This window comes from Lonchura striata, chromosome Z, assembly GCF_046129695.1.
Source record: "Lonchura striata isolate bLonStr1 chromosome Z, bLonStr1.mat, whole genome shotgun sequence".
In the NCBI taxonomy this organism is placed as follows: Eukaryota; Metazoa; Chordata; class Aves; order Passeriformes; family Estrildidae; genus Lonchura; species Lonchura striata.
Window position 1 is genome coordinate 76,131,283 of NC_134642.1, and position 25,450 is coordinate 76,156,732.

Below are 25,450 nucleotides of genomic sequence, written 5' to 3' on the forward strand. Positions count from 1 at the left end.
TAGGACCTTCAGCAGGTCTGGCTACTTGATTGCTGCTATCTGGAGCAAAGACTTTGCAGTGTATTTGCAGAAAAGAAGAGGTAGTTTTACAAATGTTTACATTTAAAGTCAATTTTAGAAGGAAAAATATTGCTGGTAATACAGTAGTACGCAGGTTTTTGTATAGAAATAATAGTAGAAAAAAATGGAAATTCTAATGAACCTTTTGTCTTTAATTCAGGGGGAGGGGTATCTAATGATAGCAGCGACAGTGAGAATGAGGACAGGACATCTGCTGATCTGGCACTGCTGAAGCTGGATGAATGGCTCCATCTCAAACTGGACCCTGAAGTAAGTAAGAAATTACTCCTGGGTTTGCTTCATGTAGAGGAATTGTAAAAAGATGTGAAAAGGTTTTTGTAACATTTGAGTAGCCAAGAATTTTCTCCAAGAATGTCATGGTCCATTTGGGTCTCTCGAACTAGGTACTCTGTGATTTAACCTTTACTTCACAAGCTCATTAAGAATTAAACGGCTTCAATCCCCTTTGGCACAGAGTTGTCTGTTGCATGAATTTGTGTATTCAAAATCCAAGTTGCAGTGTTTGATCACCTGTCACCCATACCTTTCTCTTCTTTTACCTGTCAGCAGAAAGAAAGAGAATAGTCACCTAAGTCAACAGTGAGAGTGCTCATCCCTCTTCCTCCATATTAGTGTGGGTGTCCTGTCTCTCACAAAAGGGAGCAGGAAAGCCTCAGCAATCCAGATGCTGTTGGGTCTGTTTCAAAAACTTTCTGGGCAATATGATGTTTTATATCTGAGCTTGGCAGTTTTGTCCCTTTCCACAAGTCAGCAGATTCTGAAGAGACTGGCAGACAAAAAATGATGGGTGCAAGGGACAGCAAGCTGCAGGTGACAGTGACAGCATAAGGGCCCTTCTGCTCCTTCTGGCCTCCTGTCCTGCCTGCATGGTGCTCCATCAGGCCATAGCACAAGCTGGGATAAGCCAAAATCTGAACCAGAGCTGAGAGAACAGTCACATTGGCATATTGTGTTCTTCTTTCTCTGAGAGGATAACCAAAATCGGATCAAAAAAGGAGCACTTGAAGCTGAAGTTGCTGAGAGAAAGTTGCTGTCAGATTTTGGAAGGATAAATTTCAAATCCTCTCTGAAATAGAAGTCTTTATGTCATTGAGGAGCTGTGGCTGTGGTAGGAGGCAGTTTATGGGTCATGAAACACACAACTTTACCAACTCTAATAATAATACTCTCTCTCCTAGTCACGTCCAGAAGAGTGATTTTTTTAAAATTTATTGTAATGGAAGCATTTTTGGTAGCAGAATTAGACAATAGTCGTCTGAATTTAGTCATTACATTTGACCAGGTGTCTATGTAAGAAAAATATCACTTAGAACTCTTTTCCATCAACTGTGACTGAAGAGTACATGAGTAGAGACTGACTTGCAAGGAAGGGCATAAAGCATGAAAAAACTGGGTTTTCTTGAAAGAAAAGAAGGAAAAAAAAAAAAAGTCTGTGGAATTACAATACAAAGCTAAGTTTAGTACAGAGCTAAATGAAATGTTTCCAAAATGACCTTGTACCCAAGGAAAAGAAAGCAAATTAACATCTTAGTTTAAATATGGATTATTCCCCTTCCCCAAGACCTTAGTCTTGCCTTTAATTGTGGGCCCTGTTTATATTAGAATGCCAGGTGCTGCCTGATAGGGAAAAGACAGGGTTCTCTTGCCTGTGTGATCTAATTTTCATCCGTATTTAACAGGATTGGAATTTATTACAGGCTGCTGGTATGCTGCTGCAACTCAGGCAGAAGTGGCACAGCTTGTTTCTGCGTCGTATGCGAGCTCCTTCTAAGCTGCGGTCTCAGGTTGATGAAACAACTGTAAGAGCAATTACAGCTGTTCTGAGTGCTGAAGAACAGTCTGCAGGTCTGCAGCAGCCTTCAGGAATTGGCCAGAGACCAAGGCCTTTGACTTGTGAAGAACTTCCTTTGGCACCTACATGGAAGTCAACCAGCAGCAGAAAAAGCTCAACAGAAACAGAATTGTCTGACTCCTCTCATGCTGAAAAGTAAGATGCTGAGGTCTTCTCCTTACTGTAGGTTGCAGTTTATGTATACAAGTATCACTAAAGTTTCTGCTAGTAATAGGAGGTGGAAACAGCGGAAGTACAGTGGGAAGGTGTTCTACTGTTGTATGCTGCATTGTAATCCCAAAGAGAAGTATTTCATACCTGGGGCTGCTGTTTGAGAGAGCAGTCAGGAATATTGTCCATGAATTGTGATGTTTGAGAAGTAGCAGAAGAAGTTTAACAGTAGCATTAAAAAGCAATGAAGGGTCAGTATGAGTTTTTAGTTAGGCTTTAATAGATTTTGTAGTTGCTGTAATACATGTGGTCATGCAGTAGGCTGACAGGTCGATGTAAATTGTTCAGTGACTGCTTGTGAAACTCAAGGTATGTCCTCTGTAGGGCTTCAGTGAAATCTACTTCTCCTGCACTCCACCAGCCAAAGAAGTACAAAGAAAAAGACATTTTGCTCTCCAGACAATCCTCAGATGATAGATCAGCTCAGTCCTCAGTGAAGCCTGCAGACAGCAGTAGCTATTCCAGCCCCTGTGCTACTCCTTCTTCTCCAGTGTCTGGAAAGGTAGAGTTCTCTAACATACCACCCTGCTCTTCCAAAGTAATAGAATTTCTTGCTGATACCATTCTGCGGTTAGGTATTTTACTGTTAAATTAGGAACCTAACGGAGCTTTTCATTTGTAACACTGCATAATACTTTCTTCTGGAATTTAAAAATCTAGACTAAATATCCTTGTTTCACTAGTTTAATACAGCAAAAATAATTTGTGGACTGCTGAGGTAAAGCTATCCAAAGTAGAAAAAATGAGATTTAAAAAAAACCCCAAACTTGTTCTAATAAACATGTATAAGTTTTTTTCAACTAAATGAGTATATTATATGTACACTTCTGAAGTTTTTGGATTTTGCCTTTCTCTGCATCCATAATAGATTTTCAATATCAATACTGATTCGGTCTTACCTGCCTTACTAGGACTGATTTTTGTGATGGTTATTTTAACAAAGCACACATTTTTAATGAGATTACTGTGACAGTTGTCCCTGTATACTTGAATAGTAGACTGCAGTAATAATAAGGAGATCATTCAGAGGAAACTTCATGGACTCATTGGAGGATGTAGTAATTCCTCTTGAATCTTTCAGCTTTTAAATTAAGATAGCGTAAAAGGAAGAAAACATGTTTCCTGAATATAGAAATGCGAGTAGTGTGCTGTAGGCTACACTCTAGGATGATTAATTTTGGTGTCATCTCAAGGTCTGTCAGACTTTAACCAATTCTAATTAATCACTAGGCTTTTTAATCCTATTCTGCTCTACTTGTTTCCTGCCCCTCATGGATGAATTACTGTGGAAGGGGCTAACAGCAGGCCTGTTAGCTGAAGGAGCGAAAAGAAGCTGAGAGGCAAGAAGCTGATCAAGAGCTCTCTCCAAGGCTGCTACCAAGGAGGCTGAGAGAAGAGAAGAACTGGAGAAAGATAAGGAGAGAACTGCAGCCAGATAAAGCATTTTTGGAAAGTTAACTAAAGTCATGTTACTGTTCACCAGTGGTGTTATGTTGATTTTTTGTGGCCCATAGTTGGGGTAGAAGAAGTATAAACAACTAGAAAGTTTATAAAAGGTCAGCCATGTTCGGTAATAAAGAGTTGCCATCTGAGACCGCCTGTGGTCTGTGCTTTGTGTGGCGACCGCCTCACGATGCAGTGTATATACCAGTGACAGCTGGTGCCCACCGCGTGGAGCAGCAGCCTGAGCAGCGTGGTCGGTCTGGAGCCACGCGGGGTCCCAGCGACTGGCAGCCCTGACCCGCTGGGGAGTAGCGGGGGAGGCGGCGCTGGTGCAGCTGAGAGTGGCGGGTGGAAGCCACAGGCAAGTCCTGACCTGATTTTCTCCTATCAAGACACCTGGAAGCAGGTGGGGCACCAACTAGTGATAATGGGAGATAAATCTAAAGAGGAAGAGACTCTTTTGGCTACATAGAAAGCTTTGTTAAGAAATAAGGGAATTACTACTTCAGACTATGCCCTTTGTAGTATATTGCTGTGGGCTAGATCATAGGATTTTGCCACTGATCCTGACACAGCATTTAGTGTTAAAAGTTGGAAAAAAGTCAGGGACAAGCTGTGGAAAGTCATCTGAGCAGGAAATAAAACTATTGTCAATCTAGTTGATACTTGGAGATCGCCTTTTGAGGCATTAAAGGAATGGAAAACAGCGGGAACAAGCAGAGTACAACGTGGATGAAGATTTGGGGTTGATAAAGGACTCTGATGGGAGGGATGAGTCAGATGGGGCCTCTGATGGGGAACTTGTTGAATACATCCTTGAAGAAGGTGCAGGTGCCCATGGAAGTTACCAGGCAGGCTAGCAAAGCTTCCAGGAAAGTTGCCAGAGCTTCTGGGCTGGATGCTGAAACTTTTGGGAACACTGCTAAGGCTTCCAGGCAGACTGCCAAAGTATCTCCTTCTCAGACTCCTAAGCCTCTTTATCTCACACCTGCACAGCAGCTTTCAGCGCTGCCTCTATACACTGCACCACTGCACCAGTTAGCTGAAATGTCTTTAGCAGAAAGACAAACCCAGCTGTCTGCCCCCTGCTCCCCTCTGATGCTGTTGAGGCAGGATGGGAATGAATAGACTTTGTTCAGAAGGCTGAGACTATAACTGATTTATTTCAAAATACATCGCTCTTTTATACAGAGCTTTGTGCAGACCAACTCTATTGGTTCTGAAGTGAAAACATCACACCCTATTGCTGTGCAGTGGATGACATACAGTAGTAAAACCTAATTATAAACAATGTTAACAACAAGAGAGATAAAGAACTTATTTACATTCTTTCTCAACACTTTCTCAAGCTTCTACCTGGTTAGAAATTTATGGTTTTTCTTTGAATCTAAGACCTACACCCCTCCACTCTAGCCCAGCCATTTGCCCCCTGCCCCCCTCTGAGCTGCATGAACAGTTTGCAAGGTCGTATCCTCCACTGCTGGACAGTGACAGGAAATCAAGTGAAGAGTCACCCGCAGTAACGCCTGAGTTGGGGCAGGGAACTGTTGGCAGTTCAGCTTCTAATAAATCTAGCCCTACTGCCCCATGGACTTTGCCTCCGTGTCAAGTAACTGTGCTTCCATGACAGTCTCAGAAGTTTTGGGAATTTGTTAGGAAGAAAGCAGCTGAATAAAAAAATTGGGACCTAATAGAAAGATTTGGTGCCCCAAAAGTAGCTCAGGAGGAGAGAATTAAGGCAAGTGTTGCCTGTGATAATCCTATGGCTTTTCCAGTTTTTAAAGCAGTTCCTGGAACAGGGCAGGATGACAGTCATCATGTCTTTGCCTGGAAGGTTGTGCAAGATCTCCAATTGAAAGTGGCTCAGTTTGGTATTAATTCCTCAGAGGTAATGCAATTAATACATGTAATTAATGCAGTATACTTGTACCTTATGACATCATGCATCTTGCTACAGTTTTATTCCAACCAGTACAGTATGGTGTGTTTCAAGAAACTTGGAGGTGAGTGGCTGAGCACACAGCTTTAACAAATATGCAGCTGCCTCAACACGACTCGTCATGCTGTGGGTGTTGATGCCTTATTGGGCACTGGGCCTTTTGCTAACCCAGATTTACAGGCAAGGTGAGATCCTTCAATTTTGACACAAGCTCAGCAAATAGGCATGAGTGCTTTAATTAAAACAATGGAAATGGCAGCTCCAAAACAGAGATATGTTACGATACAACAAGGGATGAGAGAACCATTTTTGCAGTTTGTGGAACAGCTTGCTGCAGCTATTGAAAAACAGGTAGATAATGAACCTTTGTGACATAGATTGTGTATACAATTGGTGAAAGAAAGTGCAAACCCAGACTGCAGAACGATTATTGACACCTTACCTGGGGAGCCCACATTGTCTGAAATGGTTACTGCTTGCTCAAAAGTTGGTTCAGTAGAGCATAAATAGGCAGCTCTTGCTGCAGTTCTAAGACCACCACCGAAATGCTGTAATTGTGGACAGCAAGGGCATGTAAAGGCACAGTGTAATACCCAGAAAATAACATCTAAGTCAAATGCAAGCAGCAATGTTATGTGCAATCATTGTGCTAAATTTGGGCACTGTGTAAGAGTAAGTATCATGCAAATGGTCAGCTGTTGCAGGGGAATGGGAAGAAGAACACAAAGGGGTGTGTGGGGACACAAATAACCTGACGACCATTAACAGCAATTATGGGCCTTCCCGGCACTGCAAAGCTACCCATTTGCAAACAGTATTCAGGAGCAACAAGTGGGTCCACAGGGATTGATGTACCCACCACTGACACAGTAACTATTTTGACAAATCTGCAAAGTGCCCCATGACACCTATGGCCCAATAGGATGTGGATTGAGTGCATTTCTGACAGGGGTATCAAGTACTACACTTAAATGTATTCATGTGCACTTAGGACTTGTTGATTTTTTAGGACAGAGTCATGCTATGATATGAATTGATGAGTGCCCTATTACTATTCAGAAAGGAACTTGCATCACTCAGCTTGTAGCCTCTGTGAGTTTTGTTCCCAATACGGTAAGTACCTCAAGTGTTCCGGACTGAGAAAGTAACGGAGAACCATCCAGAAAAGACATGCATCCTCACAGCCAGTGGATATCATCCAGGGACCGTATCGGTAACAGGTTTGATTGACACTGGAGCAGATGTTACAATACTCTCGTGACTGTGTTGGCCTCAATCGTGGCCTCTCACTCGTGCAAGTTTTGGACTGATGGGGTTGGGTGGTTCTACAACAGGTGGCTTGTCAGCCATTGTAATTAATGTGGAACATCCTGATGGCCAACAAGCTAACATCAGACCCTCAGAATTACTGTGATTTTTAATTACTATTATTACAGAATTGCTATGGATTTTTAATAGGAGCCACTGTGATGCAGGGTGGTGAATGTCCAGTTGTAGCCTTGACATGGTTAACAGATAAACCTGTCTGCGTTGATCAGTGGCCCCTTACTACTGAAACGCTTACTGCCCTGCAAGAATTAGTCACAGAACAATTGCAAGTGGGTCATACTGAAGAATCATTCAGCCCCTGGAATACCCCTATTTTTGTAATAAAAAAGAAATCAGGAAAATGGAGACTTTTACATGATTTACAGCACATAAATGCTGTAATGGGAACAATGGGAGCTTTACAACCAGGCTTTCCTACACCGACAAAACCTGGCTAAAAGATGCATTGAATCAGATATATATCACTAATACTTTCTGAAAGACTAAATGTGGTCTGCAATAATTCTAAAGTTCATCAGCTGCTTACATTATTCTTAAAATGTAAAATTGTACTGCTCTCAAAAGTAAGAACCTTCCTCAAACTCCTACGTAAGAGGTTGTTAGAAACATATTATTTCAAACAAGAAGTGTTTCTCAAATATTTTACAAAACCTAGTGAAAATATTCTCTTCTTGCAAAATTTCACATTCCTGTACAGACCCAAGCCAATTGTGCTTAAGCAATCATAATTACTCACACTATTACTGTGTTCTTCTACACTACAAAGTACGTATAATTTAATGTCAGTAACTTCATTTTATAAGCTAAATTAATAGTTTAAGACTTTCCATTAGGAATCAAAGTGTATCTGACAGTATTTCTGAGATTAAAATGTGTGAAAATACCACAAATACATAAAACTGCGGTCCTATACAGCATGTAAACATAGTAAAATACAGTGATCATGACAGTTACATTTTTCCACTCTAATCTTTTTCTGAAGCTTTGCATGTGTACCAGGTAACTGGGCTGGGCTTGGTGTATCCCTGTAGAGCCCCAGGAGCTCTGCTCCCACTCGGCTGAATGTTAGCACATGGGCACCAGCCCTGGGCAGGAGCCAGTACAGGGCCCCTCCTGCAGGAGAAGGGATCAGGCCCTGCTCTGTAACTTTCATTTTGCCACTTCTGTTGAGCAGGTAAGAAAGGTCAAAATGAAACCTTTCCCAGCTATTTCTCTCTGCTTTATCTTTTTATGCACCAGAACTCTGTGCCACAGGTGGCCTGGGTGTGTGCCGAGCAATGCAGCCCCCACAAAGCCCTTGGTGTCCCCACAAGTTGCCATGCCTTGTTCCCAGGTGTGCCCAGCTCTGGCAGGAGAAAGAGCCTGCAGCGCCGTGCCCTGCCCAGCCGGGGCTCTCTGGCACAGAGCAGCAGCAGCGCCAGCACCTTTCAATCTGCTCCTTCCTTATCTTCTCCTGGACACAGAAGCCTCTGGAAATCAGCACCACCAGGCGTGTTCCCAGCTCAGAGCAGCTCCTGCTGGCAGGCAGACACTGCCAGTTTGACTGCTTCCAAAGGGCAATAAAATCAGAGATGTACATCCTCAGGAGCCTTGGGCATATCCAATAAATGTGCAGATATGTGGGAGATTTGTTAGGAATTGTTTCAGCTGTTATGCCAACAGTGCCTTCTCTCCTGGCTCTGTATGTTATAGATGAGTCATGTAACAGTTGGCTCTCACAATTAGGGGGTAGATACTATGTGGATGTAAAAATGTATAGTGATGTTATTGTAATATATCCTCCCATAGTCCTGTTTCCCCTCCCCCTTGCAATGGCCTTGGTAGTCAGGGCTTTTGGGGAGGGCCGGCTTGTGACCAGGAGGTGTGGCATAACAACACCTGACCTCCAGTCAAGATGTAAGAAAGGAATCTCCAGCAGTGGATGGCAAAACTTTGACAAAACTTTGGCGGGATCAAGGGTATAAAAGGCAGAGCATCCATTTTATAGCTGAGCTGATCTATGTAATGGTCATAGAGACTCCCAGTGCTGCAAGTTTTCCTTATTCAGTCCTTTGTTAAGATATAATAAACCATTAAATTTTTAAAAGTGAGGGTTGTTTCTCAGATGTGCAATGCTTTGGGCCATTTTCTTGGTCTGGTTTCCTTTGCTAGGTTACCATCTGAGTGCTCAGTTGGGGCACAGGCTGTAGGTGCTTGGTGCACTCTTGGAGTTACTCTTGGATCCCTTGAACAACAGGGTTTGGCCACAAAGTGAATTTGTGCTGCTTTGTGACAGAGGAGACCTTCCCCGGCTATTTTGCTTTTGCTGTACAGAAGGTTGGTTATTGCTCTGCCTAAATTCACAGACCAATATAGAGTGCTTGCATTGTGATGTCAGGGCATGGTTGCCATGTGGTCATGGTGACAGCAGAAGGTTGTCTGGGTGCACGGAAGGCCTCAGTGTCAGAGCAGCCCTAGGGCTCGCTCAGGGCAGGAGCATCCTCCTGCTTGAGGCTTTTGTCAGTGGGAGCTGCCCACTGGCAAGAGCCTTGATTTTACAATGATTGAGAAAGTTGCTGCTGCAGCTATTGCCGTTTATGGTGTTTGTTATTCTGGCTATTACCTCACTAACCTGGCACGTAAGTAGATGTTTTCCCTGGGTGTACCTGAACCTGGCTTTTGTATGTCTTCCAGCCCTTTCTTAGTGCCTGAAACAGAAAGAGCACCAGGGTGCCACTGGTTTGGTAAAGCTCCTGTCAAGGAGTTCAGCTACAAGGGGATTTCTGCAGCCACAGGGGCAGCATTTGCAAGGGGACCTGCAGGGTTCTGTTTCCTCCATGGGAAAGTCTGAGGCAGCGGAGTCTGTCATTTCCTCAGTTTGCTGGGACAAGCAAGACAGCTTTGAAAATGTAAACTGGAGACCTTCTTGGAAGGCCTTCTAAAAACTTTGCAGTTGTTCCCAGAATTCAGGGAAAGCTTCTTCTGTCTTTCTACATTTTGTCATGAAAGGATTTGACTGTCTAACTTGACCCTTGACTGAGTGTTAAATAGTGATTTTCTTTGCAAGGAAGAGCAAACTCCAAAGCAGGGAGTGTCTGCTCCTGGACCCTGGAGCTGCTGCTGTGCTGTGTCACAATAGAGCCTGCCACATCATAGTGGAATTTTGGGGAAGCTTTTCTGGGCAACTGTTTCCAGCAAGTTAATGGGAAGTTGTGCATGCATCTGATTTAAAAAAAAAGAAGGTACCGGAAGGAGAGGATTTTAAAAAGAGGTGTTATGTGTTTGGTAGAAAAGGAGCATTGAGTGTTAGAGAACAATTTGCATTTTCTTCATCATGTTTGTATTCATTTAATGGCTAAACAGGCCAAAGGGTAGGCATGCCCAAGAATATTATCTGGATCTCTTGCTGGTTGTGTGAATGAAATGTGTCTGCTGGAGGGATGTTGTGAAAGGGAAAACTCTCTGTTTGTGGTGCTTGTTCTGTGGGTTTCACCAGCCCAGGAAATTTTCTCACAACGTCTGGTTCATTTTCCCTTGCCCACTACAGGTCACCTGAAGCATGCATTCAGTGGTGCTGGTCCTAAGGTGAGTGAGAAAGGAACATTTCAGGTTTGTGCTGTTTGGCAATTGCAGAGTAAGCTGTGTGCTTAGCCAGAACCAGTAGGCTGTAGAGGGCCAGGCATGCAGGCTGAAAGAAAATCCATTTTCAGGCATTCCACAACAAATAAAAAGGCATAGCTGGATCTTTCCTAATTTCCAACTCAGAGCCTTGAAGACCTACAAACTCAGTTTTGCAGAGAGAACATTTCTTGATGACACCAGACAGGGATGAATACTTAAGAGAGAGCAACTTCCTGCAGAGTTGAATAAGCCCATTTTAATGAAGTCACAGCAACTTAGATTCCTATCCCTATCAAACTTCATGATACTTCCTTAGAAGATGTGGTTGTAGAAGTAGAAGGACAATTTAATGCGGTATTTGCAGTCAAATGGGCAATTTTGTGGCTGGGTACCTGTGTGGGCTAAAGGAGCCCGGGGTGCTGGTCAAGAGCAGCTGAAGGTGGCCAGCGCCTGGCCAGGTAGCCAAGAAGGCCGAGGGCATCGTGGCCTGTGTCAGCAGCAGTGGGGCAGCAGGAGCAGGGCAGTGACCGTCCCCCTGGGCTGGGCAGCGCTGCGGCCAGAGCTGGGAGTGCTGTGTCCACTTTCTGCCCGGTCGGTCTGCATCTCACAAAACAGGATGGGACCCGGACTGGTTGCAGACTTGGCATTTATTATGTCTGTATCATACAAGCAAATAGCCAGAGACACAGAGAAACGAACATCCATGCAAATCTAGATCAAAGGCAAGATGGCAGTTTATGCAAAGCGTTTTTCTACTTATGCTTTGAACCAATAACATAAAAGAAAAGGTGCAGAGTCATTATACCCTACTCAATAAGAACAGGACCCATGTGGGTTTAACATTAACAGAAGGACTTCTATGAACCTCAAACAGTATAGGGTAATTCATTATGTAAGATTGAATTTCTATTTTTGCAAAGCATATATCTAGGACTTTTGACATCTCAAACTATCACTAAGTTCTTGTTCTTTCTTGCTCCTTATGATAAATATAAATATATTTTCCTAGCTTCCCATGAGAAGGTTTTGAAATTTCCCAGCCTTCTTCAGCTTTATGTCTACTTTCTGGGTCCTTTTTGCGCTTTCTAAAGTTTTTTACCTTTTATATATTCCTACAATTCCCCCTCTCTTTTTTTAAATGAACTGCTTTTGACTCGTCACTTATTATTTTGTGTTACATAGCTTTACTACTGCATATATTTATTCATGTAGGAAAAAAGTTACAAACTTTTTATATGAAGGTACTTTTGTTTTTGTTTGTTTTAAGCTCTATAATTCTAAGTTAAACCATTCTTAATGTTGGGTAAAGTTAGGTTTAGTATCTTGTATTAGGTTCTGATAAATTTTGACTTTTTTAAGGTTTCAATTTAAAAGTTAAATTTGTGACTGACTTTAATTGTTTTTGGTGAGGTTTTGTGAATTATTTGTAATTTTTCTTTTGTATTTGGGTTTGTTAGTGTGTTTTGGTGTGTTGTATGGTTTGACGTTCTTTATTGGAATTCACTTTGCTTTTCTAGTGCTTGTAGAAATACAAGTATACTCTTTGCTTTAAGTTATTAATTGGAAAGGACTTTTAAGTTGTCTTGTTTATGGTCTTAATTAAAACAGGAGGATTTTTTTTTTTAGTTTTGTTTGTGTGTTATTTGTAAAATGCTTAAGAATTGGTGGATCTGGTTCTGCAAAAGAACTGTTTAAAGAATTAGAAACATATAAAGCTTTACTCAATTTTATCTGTGGTATTACTTCTGCTCCCCTCTTCTGTTGATCTAAATGTGTTTTAATGTGTGATGTGACTTTTTAACAGTTGTTTGATTTGTGGGGGAGTGGGGAATACAGAAGGAGTGATGAACATTTTAATTTATTAAGAATGCTGTTACTTTTTGAGATAGATATGTGGGTCTATTGTGGTACACTTAATGAAGTAAATGTTTGTAAAAAATGTTGATAGGTACGATTACTTGTTCTCTTGTGTGGATAGAGGTAAAAACTGTACTTGATAGTGAATCTACTGCAACATGAATATTTTTAAATCTCACCAAAGAAGGGTATTTAGTGATGTTTGTTATAATTGTAGACTTTATAAACTTTGTGGATGAACAGTTCTTGTAGAAACAGGGGTTTGCACAAGCTGACAATCAGGGTAACTGTTAATGACAGATTTAGCTTGGGATTTAGAGATACGAAATGTCTGTACAAGTGCTTGTGTATATTGATGGAAAAGGTATGACTCAATTTTGCGTGCTCAAAAATGTTTGCTAATGTGTTTGAGATAACTATGGTCAGTTTTTTTGTTCTTGTATTTCTTTTTGCTAAACATCTTGGTAAAGATGACTGGGTTTTAATATGAGAAATATAATACAGGTTAGTTCTGTGTTGTAATTTTTTATGAAGATATGAAAGCTAACAATATAAATTATTATTACTAGTATCTTTTAAAACTATATTTTTACCTACATTAGTAACAGAGGTAGAATGTGTAATTAAATTGAAAGGCTTTGAAAATAGCTGAAAAGCTTTAACAACAGCAGCTAGTTTAACTACTTGAGGAGAACTTTTGACTACTTGAATATTTGATTTCTAATTTTTTGTTGTTTGATTTAAATTACTGATTTATGTGTTTTTCTTGACGAAGAGCGTTGTCTTACTTAAAGGCCCTTCATTAGCAAGGGCTTTTTTTTTTGAAACTCAATTTTGTTTGTAGTAATTTGTGACTTGGATAATGAATAGCACAAACACTTGAAAAATTTAAGAATGCATTTTGTAAATCATCTGAATTTTGTCATGCCTAATCGAAATAATCTTTATTTAAAGGTAAATATAGAACTGTAAAATCTTTTCCTGTTAAGGTTAATATTCTTGCTTTGGCCTTAATTACAATTTGTGCTATTATCTCTAGGGTTGTAGAAATTGTCTTTGGAGACTTGTAGGGAAGAAAAATTTATTCTACTATTAGTAATGGATCTTTCTCAGATGGAGCTCATTGAAAAATGAGGCTATAAAGTTGTAGCTTCTGTCTCAAAGCAGTCAGGAAGAAAGGTTTCTTGGGAGCATAATCTTGCAAAGTAAATCTTGCAAAGTGTTGATGTTGACTTGAAGTTGTATCTTTTGTGGTGAAATTGTTTTGTTATCTTTTATCTTAGATATTTTAAGAGTGGGATTTCTTGTATCTTAGATGTAGAAATTCTAGTTCAGTCTTTTGGATTTCAGTGACAGCACTGTCACGAGTTTGTTTCATCTTTGTCTATGTTGGTGCTGCAAGGAGTAGATCATCTATGTAGTGTAGAATCGTGGATTGTGGATGCTTCTGTCAAGTTGGGCACAGTACTTGTGTGACAAAATATTGTTAAATTGTTAGAGAAGTCTTCATCCCTTCATTGGTAAAGATTCCTAGTGATATCTTTGCATTGGCTTTCTTTGATTGATGACTGGAACTGAGCAGGCAAATCTTGGGCCATCTTCAGGATGAAGAGGCATGTTGAAGAAACAGTCTTTTCTAGCGATGATGACGAGAGGCCAGTTTCTAGGAATTCTTGATAGAAAGGCACGTACAGCAGCTATCTTCCTTTCAGGACTTGTAATAGTAATCATGGATTCACTTTGTAAACAAACAGTAGTTCCTCTGATCCTTGTGAGTGTTCTCATAGGTGATATTAAGTGTTAGCTACTGGGCTAAAACAGGAGAGAAATACAGAGACACCTGCACCGTATCTGGTATGCCTGTAACATAAATTGTTCTACCACGATGAGTTAGGCCACAAGTCAGTTCTTGTTGGTTTAAAACATACTTCTAAGTATGTTCTACTTAGAAGACATCTAGCATTGGACTAGAAATCACATCTTGGATCACCTTGGGACACCGTTTGATTGGTTAACAAAGCATTTTGTTGAGATACATTTTGTTTGAGTATGTCTATAGGTAAAGCCATTGTAAAAGCAAGAGGCGTCTTAGGTTGAATTACTGTTGGGGCTTTGAGGGGAAGAGCTAAAGCTATTAGCTCTTCATTGTAGTTTACTGAAATGATAACTGGAAAAATTAACAGTCCAAGACTTGTATTGTTGTCTTAACCTATAATAATTAAAAATTCTTGTCTTTGTTGTGATTTCTTAATCAGACCTGTAGGTATACATTCATAACAGAAATTTTTTTAAAACCATGTTAATTTTGAGTTTGCTAACTCCAGTTTTGTCCTTGGAGGTAATAAGAAGGAACATTTTGTGGTACTGGTGGTAAAGGTAGATCTTGTGTTTGGCTTTGAGGTCTCCTAGTTAAGGCTAAGGGGGCAAAATTCCCTGGATTCTGGGTTGCTATTGCTTGTTTCACCGCGTGATGGGTCGCGCTTTGCTTGGAGTTTAATGGTAGGCGATTACTATCTATATCAAATTTAGAATGACAATTTCTTGCATAATGTTTCCCTTTTTGATATTGAGGACTAGCAGAATGTATTCTTCAGATTTTATTATTGGATCAGGGTAAGTCTTTATCACATGACTAGGCTTCTCACATCTGAAGCACGACTTTTCAGTAGAATTTCATTGAACAGCAGCAAGAGTTTTTTTAAAAAAGTTTTATTTGTTCTTCAACTGCTTTTTAAACTTTGTTCTTTAGTGAATCATGAGATTTAGTAATTTGTTCTCTAAAGGCTTTAGCTTGTACTGTAGCAAGATACTGTGGAGTGCTAATTTTACTGTAACTTGAAAGCATTTGAGTAACAGTTGGAGGCTGTTTGGGTTGTAGAAATAATTTTTTTGCAATCATCATTTGCGTTTACAAATCAAACCCAATCAGGCTTCACCCTGCAGGCAATCGATACTCAGTCCATCAAGGGGGACAGGCGTCTCCTCTGTGCCACAGACCCCCCAATAAACACACTGCCACATCCTGTGTTTCCATGTCACACATGGCACCGCCCGGAGAAGAAGTTTGCCATGGTGACCCTTCTCCTTTCCATGCACTGTGCTCTCACCACCAATGCATGGATGGACAGAGTGCTTTTAGGATTTTTCCTTTCAAGGATGCCTGCCAAGAGGGGGAAAAACAACAATTCCGTTTTTCATTTTTTGGGACCACAGTCCCCCCCCATTTTCCCCTGGGGCCGAGGGTCCAAGAACAGAGATCTTCTTCTCCTTCTTTGAGGACAGGGAACACCACCACAAACCCCCTAACTCTTCTCTGTTCGCTCCACTTCTGTCTTTTCCCAGCTGAAGCCGGTCCCTTGGCTCACTGGCATCCTCCAAAAATACAGTCTCTCTTGGAAGAGAAATATCGGTTCAGTCTATGGCCAACAAGGAAAAGTCCAGCCAAAAAAACCACTCCTCATCTCCTCCCACCTCGAATTTCTCCTTCTAACATCCCAGGGTCCAAGCTGTCTCTCTTGCTCTCTTTCAAACCGAGGAGGAGTGAAATTTCAGCAAGCTTTCATTTCTCAAGGAAGGGTTAAAAGTCCCGACTCCCAGGGCTGGCTCGATGCCCAGGCTCCGGCTCCCACAGGCAGCTGGGCACCTTGCGGCCCCCTTGCTCTTCTCCTTTCCTGCGGCGTACTGCTGATGCTGATAAAACCACCGCTGTCTCTTTCTCTGTCTCTCTTGAGAGAGAGACTGGGGGGAATGGAGACATCCCAGATTTCTCCACCCTTCCATCTGCAGGGGCCAGCCCAGTTCCAGTCCCTCCACCCCTGGGCCCACCTCAGCCAGGCCATGGGCCTTCCCCTCCCCACCCAGCCACGGCCGGGCAGGGCAGAGTCCTGCACTGCACTCTGACCGGAACCAAAGAGAGCCAGTTCTCCTGGGAATTCTGCTTTTAACCCCTCTGTGTTCTCAGAGGCGTGTCCACCTTCAATTGGTCAATATCCAAATTGACCTCTTCCTGCCGAGAAAATTCCTTTTCCGTGTCAAACAACAACAGTTATATAGCGAGAGTGATTAATACATTGGCCTACTATTATCCCTCTCATAAGCGACTGGCATGGTGAAAATCTGTTCATTTAAACACTTAAAATCTCTTTTTTTCCAAAAGATATAACCCTATTTTTTTTCTAATCAGATGTTGCGACATCATATTCTGAACTAGGCAGGTTATTGTTGTAGCAACTGAGCTCTGAGAGAAATCTGTCTTGGTTTCTAGACACAGTTCTGATCTTTCTGCTGAAAGAAGTCTCAGCTTGGTTCATTAGTAGTTTGGTACTATAGCAACTCACAGTCTCAGCTTTCTAAATGTTTAAATTTTCCTTAATGATTTAGATCCTGATTTTGTGATCCTGATTTTGCTTATTATTTTAAAATTTCCCAACATTTCTCAAAATTATGTGTACATTCTAAAGCCATCTTACACTTTAGAAAGATTTTTACCTTTTTATATACGTAAACACTTTTGGGCCCATCTGAAGCAGAAATACCAGGAGGGGCTGGAGCGTGTGCAGAGAAGGACACGGGAGCTGGGGAAGGGTGTGGAGCACAAGGCCAAGGAGGAGGTGCTGAGGGAGTTTCAGCCTGGACAATGGGAGGCTCATGAGGGACCTTCAGGCACACTTCCATAGATCCATACCTGACCGTGCTCACCACCAGGGCTGTTCCCCTGCCAAACGCTTTCACTGCATCCCAGTGCTTTAGACGCTGGTATCAGTAACACTCCCTGCTTGTTGTTGGTTGCATTTTTGTTTTGCTGGTTTAGTAGAGGAAAATTCCTGTTGATTTTCTCATTTTCCAACAAGCAAAGATGCTTCTGCACAATGTTTCCTGCTCTTTTCCAGCACTGGATGAGATTCAGATCCAGTTGTAGGTTTCCATGTCTGCAGCAGCAATAGCAAAGGCGTAGCTGTCTTTTTCCTACTTTTCCATTTCAGACCTTTCAAAAGCTAAAACTCTGCATTGCAGAGACAACGTTGCTTGCTGATAGCAGCCAGGGAGGAATATCAGCTACATATCCATATGCAGTTCTGTTGAATTGGCCTGGTTTAATTTGATCTGTGTGGCTTAGAATCCTTTTACTATCCTTTTACTCTGGAATTTTATGATTTCTCCTTGGAAGGTATGGTCGTAGATGTGAGAAGGAAGGAGGTTATACGAGATAGGTAATAGCTTGTCGCACATGCTTCTCTCTTGTCCCAGAGCACAAAACCACCATCGGTGTCTGCCCCAGCTCCCTCTGCTCCTGGAGTAGATGAAGGGGAGCAAATTGAGCAGTATGACCGTGAGTCTCCATCAGTGGTCAGAGCAGAGCCTGAATCTTCTGAGCCAGTAAGTGCCAGTTGTGGGTGGTGCTGTCTTTAGTGCAAGGAGGAGCTGCAAGTTTTTCTTTTGCATTTCAGAGCTTTCAAGATTTAAAAGATCAGTTACACAAGTAGATCATTGCTACCTGATAGTAGGCAGTGTGGAATATTTAAATCAGAGCAATTTGCATTACAGATGGATCCGCCAATTTTAATACCATGAATCCCATTGCAATCAAAATTTCTTAATATTCCTTGAAAGATTTAGTGTTATATGTGAGAAGAAAGGTTCTTATAAATGATAGGTAACGGTTCATCCCTCATGGCTCTCTCTTGCTACAGCTGACAGAGGCAACAGTAGTGTCTGCCCCGGCTCCCTCTGCTCCTGGAGAAGAAGCCAAAGAGGAGCAAATTGAACAGCATGACCGCGAGGCTTCAGCAGTGGTCACAGCAGAGCCAGACACTTCTGTAAGTTCTGGGTGGTGCTATCTATAGTGTAACACAGAGCAGCAAGTTTTCCTTTTGCATTTCAGAGCTTTCAAGAATTAAAAAGTCAGTTACAAAGAGATCATTTCTACCTGATAGTAGGGAACGTGGAATATTTATTTCAGAGCACTTTGCATTACAGGTGGATTAGCCAATCTTAAAACCACGAGAGTGCATTGGAATCCAATTGCAATTAAAGTTTCCCAATTTTCCTTGGAAGAAATGGTGGTAGATGTGAGAATATAGACAGTTATAAATGATAGGTAAAGGCCTGTCCCTAATAATTCCTTCTTGCCACAGATGACAGCGGGAAGAGCAGTGTCTGCCCCAGCTCCCTCTCCTCCTGGTGAAGAAGACAAAGAGGAGCAGCAAATTGAGGAGTATGAGCGTGAGGCTCCATCAGTGATCACAGCAGAGCCTGAATCTTCAGAGCCAGTAAGTGCCAGTTGTGAGTGGTGCTGGCTTTAGTGCAAGGAAGAGATGCAAATTTCGCGTTTGCATTTCAGAGGTTTCAAGATTTAAAGAGTCAGTTATACAAATAGATTCATTCCTACCTGATAGTAGGCAGGGTAGAATATTTAAATCCAAGTAATTTGATTTACAGTCGGATTAAACAATTTCAATACCATGAGAGTGCCTTAGAATCCCATTGTAATCAAAGTTTCACAATTTTCCTTGGATGATATGGTGGTAGATGTGAGGAGAAACAAAGTTATAAATGATAGGTAATGGCCTGCCCCTCATGCTTCTCTCTTGCCACAGATGGACGAAGGAACAGCAGTGTCTGCCCCGCCTCCCTCTGCTCCTGTAGAAGAAGCCAAAGAGGAGGAAATGGAGGAGTTTGACCACGAGGCTCCATCAGGGGTCACAGCAGAGACTGAATCTTCTGAGCCAGTAAGTGCCAGTTGTGGGTGGTGCTGTGCTGTCTTTAGTGCAAGGCAGAGCTGCAAGTTTCTGACCAGCCAGCTCTTGCTGTTGCTGCCTGAGGATGCTGAGTGCTGGAGTCCTGCCAGGATGCATCGATTTCCTGCAGGCAGTGACCACCAGGCAGAAATTGGCCTTGGAGCTGTCATGTTGAGGCACCAAAGCCTGTTGCCTCAGGGTGAGCATCTGTCTGCTCGGCTCAGTGAAGCTCTGTCTCTTGGTTTCTGAAGTCCTGTTGCCAAGGGCACACATGGCAGTGCTGGAGCTTGGTTTGTTTGCTTTGTTTGCTTTCTCCTTGTGGAAACATGTGTTTGGCTGGTGAAATTGCTCTTCAGCTTACTTGAGTATTTATTCAGTTCTACGAAGTGTGTGGCCCAGCTTTCTTGTGACTTTTGATAAGATGGAAGGAGACGAGTGTGTTGTCCATGAATCTGTGGGGGACAAGACCTGTGGCCAAAGAAACAAAGTGTGTAGTTGTGAAGCCCTGTTGTGAGGCAAAAAGCATAAGGAGCAAGGTTCTGTGGTTGCATTTTTAGAGGTAGTGTGCAGCTTGGGAAAGTGCATTGCAGCCTGGAGGTGGAGGTGAAGCTGGAAGTCCTTGACTGCTGTCTTGTGTTGCTGAGAAGAGAGCAAGATGTCTCTGAAATGGGGATGCTGTATTTGAAGTCAAACAGGCAACTTTGTGGTGGGGGAGCTGCATGGGCCCAAAGGATGCAGGGTTGCTGGTCAAGAGCAGTGGAACAAGAGCCAGGGTGTGGCCAGGTAGCCAAGAAGGCCGAGGGCATCGTGGCCTGTGTCAGCAGCAGTGGGGCAGCAGGAGCAGGGCAGTGACCGTCCCCCTGGGCTGGGCAGCGCTGCGGCCAGAGCTGGGAGTGCTGTGTCCACTTGTGGGCCCCTGTGAAGCAGAAAGTCCTTGAGGGGCTGGAGCGTGTGCAGGGAAGGACACGGGAGCTGGGGAAGGCTGTGGAGCACAAGGCCAAGGAGGAGGTGCTGAGGGAGTTTCAGCCTGGAGAACGGGAACCTCCTGGGGGACCTTCAGGCACACTTCCATAGATCCATATGGGACAGTGCTCACCACCAGGGCTGTTTCCCTGCCAAACATGCCCTCACTGCCTCCAAGTGTTTTAGCCACCTGAGGAGGGGACATTTTCTACCGTTGGTTTGTTGGTTTGGTAGGAGGTGAAGCCCTGTCCCATTGTCTCTCTTTCCAACAAGCACGGATGCTTCCGCACAACCTTTCCTGCCCTTTTCACGCACAGGATGGCATTCTGATTCAGTTTGAGTTTTCCATGTCTGCTGCAGCAATAGCAAAGGCCTTGCTGGCTATTTCCTACTTCTCCATTTCAGGGCTTTAAAGAGCCAAAAGCTTCTTTGTGCAGAGGCACAGTTGCTTGCTGATAGCAGCCAGAAAGGACTATCAAATACATAGAGTACATCAAATAGAGTTCGGATGAGTTAGCTTATTTTAATCTGGTTGGAGTGATTTAGAATCCCAATGCTAACAAAGTAGATAATTTCTCCTTCGACGAGGTAGTTGTGGATACAAGGAGAAAGGAGGCTATAAATGATAGGTAATGGCTGTCCATCATGCTTCTCTCTTGCCACAGATGGACGAAGGAACAGTGGTCTCTGCCTCGGCTCCCTCTCCTCCTGAAGAAGAAGCCAAAGAGCAGCAAATTGACGAGAATGACCACGAGGCTCCATCAGGGGTCACATCGGAGCCTGACATTTCTGAGCCAGTAAGTGCCAGTTGTGGGTGGTGCTGTCTTTAGTGCAAGGCAGAGCTGCAATTTTCTGAGCAGCCAGCTCTTGCTGTTGCTAGCGGAGGATGCCGAGAGCTGCAGTCCTGCAGGACGTAGCCATTTCCTTTAGGCAGTGACAGCTAGAAATTGGCCCTCAGCTCACTACAAGGGCTTTTCCCCTACCAAATATTCCCTCACTGCATCCCAGTGCTTTAGACAGTGTCATCAGTGACACTCCCTGCTGGTTGTTGGTTGAGTTTTTATTTTGGTGGTTTAGTAGAAGAAACGTCCTGTTGATTTTCTCATTTTCCAACAAGCAAAGATGCTTCTGCACAATGTTTCCTGCTCTTTTCCAGCACTGGATGAGATTCAGATCCAGTTGTAGGTTTCCATGTCTGCAGCAGCAATAGCAAAGGCGTAGCTGTCTTTTTCCTACTTTTCCATTTCAGACCTTTCAAAAGATAAAAGCTCTGCATTGCAGAGACAATGCTGCTTGCTGATGGCAGCCAGGGAGGAATATCGGCTACATATCCATATGCAGTTCTGTTGAATTGGCCTGTTTTAATTTGATCTGTGTGGCTTAGAATCTTTTACTCTGGAAGTTTATGATTTTTCCTTGGAAGATATGGTCGTAGATGTGAGAAGGAAGGAGGTTATACGTGATAGGTAATGGCTTCTCCCACATGCTTCTCTCTTGCCCCAGACCACAAAACCAGCATCAGTGTCTGCCCCAGTTCCCTCTGCTCCTGGAGAAGATAAAGAGGGGCAAATTGAACAGTATGACCATGAATCTTCCTCAGGGGTCACAGCAGAGCCTGAATCTTCTGAGCCAGTAAGTGCCAGTTGTGGGTGGTGCTGTCTTTAGTGCAAGGCAGAGAAGCAAGTTTTCCTGTTGCATTTCAGAGCTTTCAAGTATTAAAAAATCAGTTACAAAGAGATCATTGCTACATGACAGTAAGGAGGGTGGAATATTTATTTCAGAGCAATTTGCATTACTGAATTATTAGCCAATGTAAATACCATGAGAGTGCGTTAGAATCCCATTGCAATTAGAGTTACCCAGTTTTCCTTGGGAGAAATGGTGGTATATGTGAGGAGCAACGAAGTTATAAATGAGGGGTAATGGTCTGTCCTTCATGCTTCTGTCTTGCTACAGATGACAGAGACAGCAGCAGTGTCAGCCCTGGCTCCCTCTCCTCCTGAAGAAGAAGCCAAAGAGGAGCAAATTGTGCAGTATGACCACGAGGCTCCATCAAAGGTCACACCAAAGCCTGATTCTTCCGAGCCAGTAAGTGCCAGTTGTGGGTGGCGCTGTCTTTAGTGCAAGGCAGAGCTGCAAGTTTCTGACCAGCCAGCTCTTGCTGTTGCTGCCTGAGGATGCTGAGTGCTGCAGTCCTGCCGGGAGCCAGCGATTTCCTGCAGGCAGTGACCTCCAGCTACAAATTGGCCTTTGATCTGTCGCCCTTAGGCACCAAAGAGCTGGGGCTTCTGGCTGAGCTTCTGGCTGCTCAGCTCAGGGAAGTTCTGTCTCTGGGTTTCTGCATTGCTGTGGCCAAATTCACAGGACGTAATGCTGCAAGTGGCAGGGTTTGATTTGTTTGTGTTCCCTTTGTGGAAATGTGTGTTTGGCTTGTGGAAGTGTTCTTCAGTTTTCTGGAATAGTTCTTCACTTGTACAGTCTCTTTTGACTTTTGCTAAGCTTCAAGGAGATGATTGTGTTGTCCAGGAACCTGTGGGGTGCCATTCTTGTCGGGTATGGCCAAAGAAACCAAGTGCCTCTTTGGGAAGGCTTCTTGTGCGGCAAAAAAGCAGAAGCAGCAATTTCCTGTGGATGCCTTTTGCAATGAAGCCGCAGCTTTGGAGCTGGCATTAGGGCCTAGGGTGGGGATGAAGCTGCAAGTCCTTGACGGCTGTCTTGTGTTGCTGAGAAGAGGCGGGACGTCTCTGAACCGGAGATGCTGTATTTGAAATCAAACGGGCAACTTTTTGGCTGGGTACCTCTGTGGGCCAAAAGGACCCAGGGGTGCCGGTCAAGAGCAGCTGAAGGTGGGCCAGCGCCTGGTCAGGTAGCCAAGAAGGTTGAGGGCATTGTGGCCTGTGTCAGCAGCAGTGGGGCAGCAGGAGCAGGGCAGTGACCGTCCCCCTGGGCTGGGCAGCGCTGCGGCCAGAGCTGGGAGTGCTGTGTCCACTTGTGGGCCCCTGTGAAGCAGAAAGTCCTTGAGGGGCTGGAGCGTGTGCAGGGAAGGACACGGGAGCTGGGGAAGGGTGTGGAGCACAAGGCCAAAGAGGAGGTGGTGAGGGAGTTTCAGACTGGACAACGGGAGGCTCATGAGGGACCTTCAGGCACACTTCCATGGTTCCATACATGACTGTGCTCACCACCAGGGCTGTTTCCCTGCCAAACATTCCCTCACTGCATCCCAGTGCTTTTGACACTGGCATCAGTAACACTCCCTTCTTGTTATTGGTTGCATTTTTGTTTTGCTTGCTTAGTACAGGAATAGCCCTGTTGATTTTCTCATTTTCCAACAAACAAAGATGCTTCTGCACAACGTTTCCTGCCCTTTTCCAGCAATGGATGATATTCTGATCCAGTTGCAGGTTTCCATGTCTGCTGCAGCTATAGCAAAGGCATAGCTGTCTCTTTCTTACTTTTCCATTTCAGATCTTTCAGGAGCTAAAAGCTTGGTCTTACAGAGACAACATTGCTTGCAGATGGTTGCCATGGAGGAATATCAGCTTCATACCCATATACAATTATATTGAATTGGCCCATTTTAATTTGATCGGTGTAGCTTAGAATCCTTTTGCTCTAAAATTTTATTATTTGTCCTTGGGCGATACGGAGGTATATGTGAGAAGAAAGGAGGTTATACATGATAGGCAACAGCATATCCCACATGCTTCTGTCTTGCTACAGATGACAGAGACAGCAGCAGTGTCAGCCCTGGCTCCCTCTCCTCCTGAAGAAGAAGCCAAAGACGAGCAAATTGAGCAGTATGACCACGAGGCTCCATCAGGAGTCACACCAGAGCCTGACAGTTCGGAGTCAGTAAGTGCCAGTTGTGGGTGGTGCTGTCTTTAGTGCAAGGCAGAGTTGCAAGTTTCTGACCAGCCAGCTCTTGCTGTTGCTGCCTGAGGATGCTGAGTGCTGGAGTCCTGCCAGGAGCCAGCGATTTCCCACAGGCAGTGACCTCCAGCTACAAATTGGCCATCGACTTGTCACCTTGAGGCACTGAAGAGCTGGGGGTTCTGGCTGAGCTTCTGGCTGCTCAGCTCGGGGAAGTTCTGTCTCTGGGTTTCTGCATTGCTGTGGCCAAAGGCACAGGATGTAGTGCTGCTGGTGAAAGGGCTTGGTGTGTTTGTTTTCCCTTTGTGGAAAGGTGTCTTTGGCTTGTGGAAATGTTCCTCAGTTTTCTGGAATAGTTCTTCACTTGAACAGTCTCTTTTGACTTTTTCTATGCTGCAAGGAGATGATTGTGTTGGCCAGGAATCTGTGGGATGCCATTCCTGTTGGGAGTGGCCCAAGAAACCAAGTGACTCTTTGGGAAGGCTTTTTGTGCGGCAAAAAGCAGAAGCAGCAATTTCCTGTGGATGCCTTTTGCAATGAAGCCTGCAGCTTTGGAACTGGCATTAGGGCCTAGGGTGGGGGTGAAGCTGCAAGTCCTTGACTGCTGTCTTGTGTTGCTGAGAAGAGGCAGTACGTCTCTGAACTGGGGATGCTGTGCTTGAAGTCAAACAGGCAACCTTGTTGTTGGGCACTTGCGTGGGCCCAAAGGACCCAGGTGTACCAGTCAAGAGCAGTGGAACGTGGCCCAGCACCTGGTCAGGTAGCCAAGAAGGCCGAGGGCATCGTGGCCTGTGTCAGCAGCAGTGGGGCAGCAGGAGCAGGGCAGTGACCGTCCCCCTGGGCTGGGCAGCGCTGCGGCCAGAGCTGGGAGTGCTGTGTCCACTTGTGGGCCCCTGTGAAGCAGAAAGTCCTTGAGGGGCTGGAGCGTGTGCAGGGAAGGACACGGGAGCTGGGGAAGGCTGTGGAGCGCAAGGCCAAGGAGGAGGTGCTGAGGGAGTTTCAGCCTGGAGAACAGGAACCTCCTGGCGGACCTTCAGGCACACTTCCATAGATCCATATGGGACAGTGCTCACCACCAGGGCTGCTTTCCTGCCAAACATGCCCTCACTGCCTCCCAAGTGTTTTAGCCGCCACAGGAGGGGACACTTGTGACTTGTGGTTTGTTGCTTTGCTAGGAGGTGAAGCCATGCTTGTTTTCTCTCTTTTCAACAAGCGCAGATGCTTCTGCACAAAGTTTCCTGCACTTTTTATGCACTGGATGGGATTCTGATCCAGTTGGAGTTTTCCGTGTCTGCTGCAGCAATAGCAAAGGCCTTGCTGGCTGTTTCCTACTTTTCCATTTCAGGGCTTTAAAGAGCCAAAAGCTCCTTTGTGCAGAGGCACAGTTGCATGCCGATAGGAGCCAGAAAGGACTATCAAATACATAGAGTGCATCAAATAGAGTTCTGTTGGGTTAGTCCATTTTATTCTCGTCAGAGTGCCTTAGAATCCCATTGCTAACAAAGTTGATAATTTCTCCTTCAAAGAGGTTGTTGTGGATACAAGGAGAAAGGAGGCTATAAATGATAG

At 43.9% G+C, this 25,450-nt stretch overlaps 1 protein-coding gene across 1 annotated transcript in view; it reads left to right on the forward strand.

Moving 5' to 3' along the window:
* Positions 1–25,450, forward strand: part of LOC144248357 (3'-5' RNA helicase YTHDC2-like) — a 71,438-nt gene that overhangs the window by 20,958 nt on the left and 25,030 nt on the right. The window contains exons 24-31 of the mRNA XM_077790442.1: positions 221–330; positions 1,779–2,068; positions 2,468–2,645; positions 5,043–5,105; positions 5,698–5,710; positions 6,644–6,738; positions 20,677–20,808; positions 22,234–22,378. Coding sequence (XP_077646568.1) covers positions 221–330; positions 1,779–2,068; positions 2,468–2,645; positions 5,043–5,105; positions 5,698–5,710; positions 6,644–6,738; positions 20,677–20,808; positions 22,234–22,378 — 1,026 coding nt within the window. The remainder of the gene's footprint in view (positions 1–220; positions 331–1,778; positions 2,069–2,467; positions 2,646–5,042; positions 5,106–5,697; positions 5,711–6,643; positions 6,739–20,676; positions 20,809–22,233; positions 22,379–25,450) is intronic.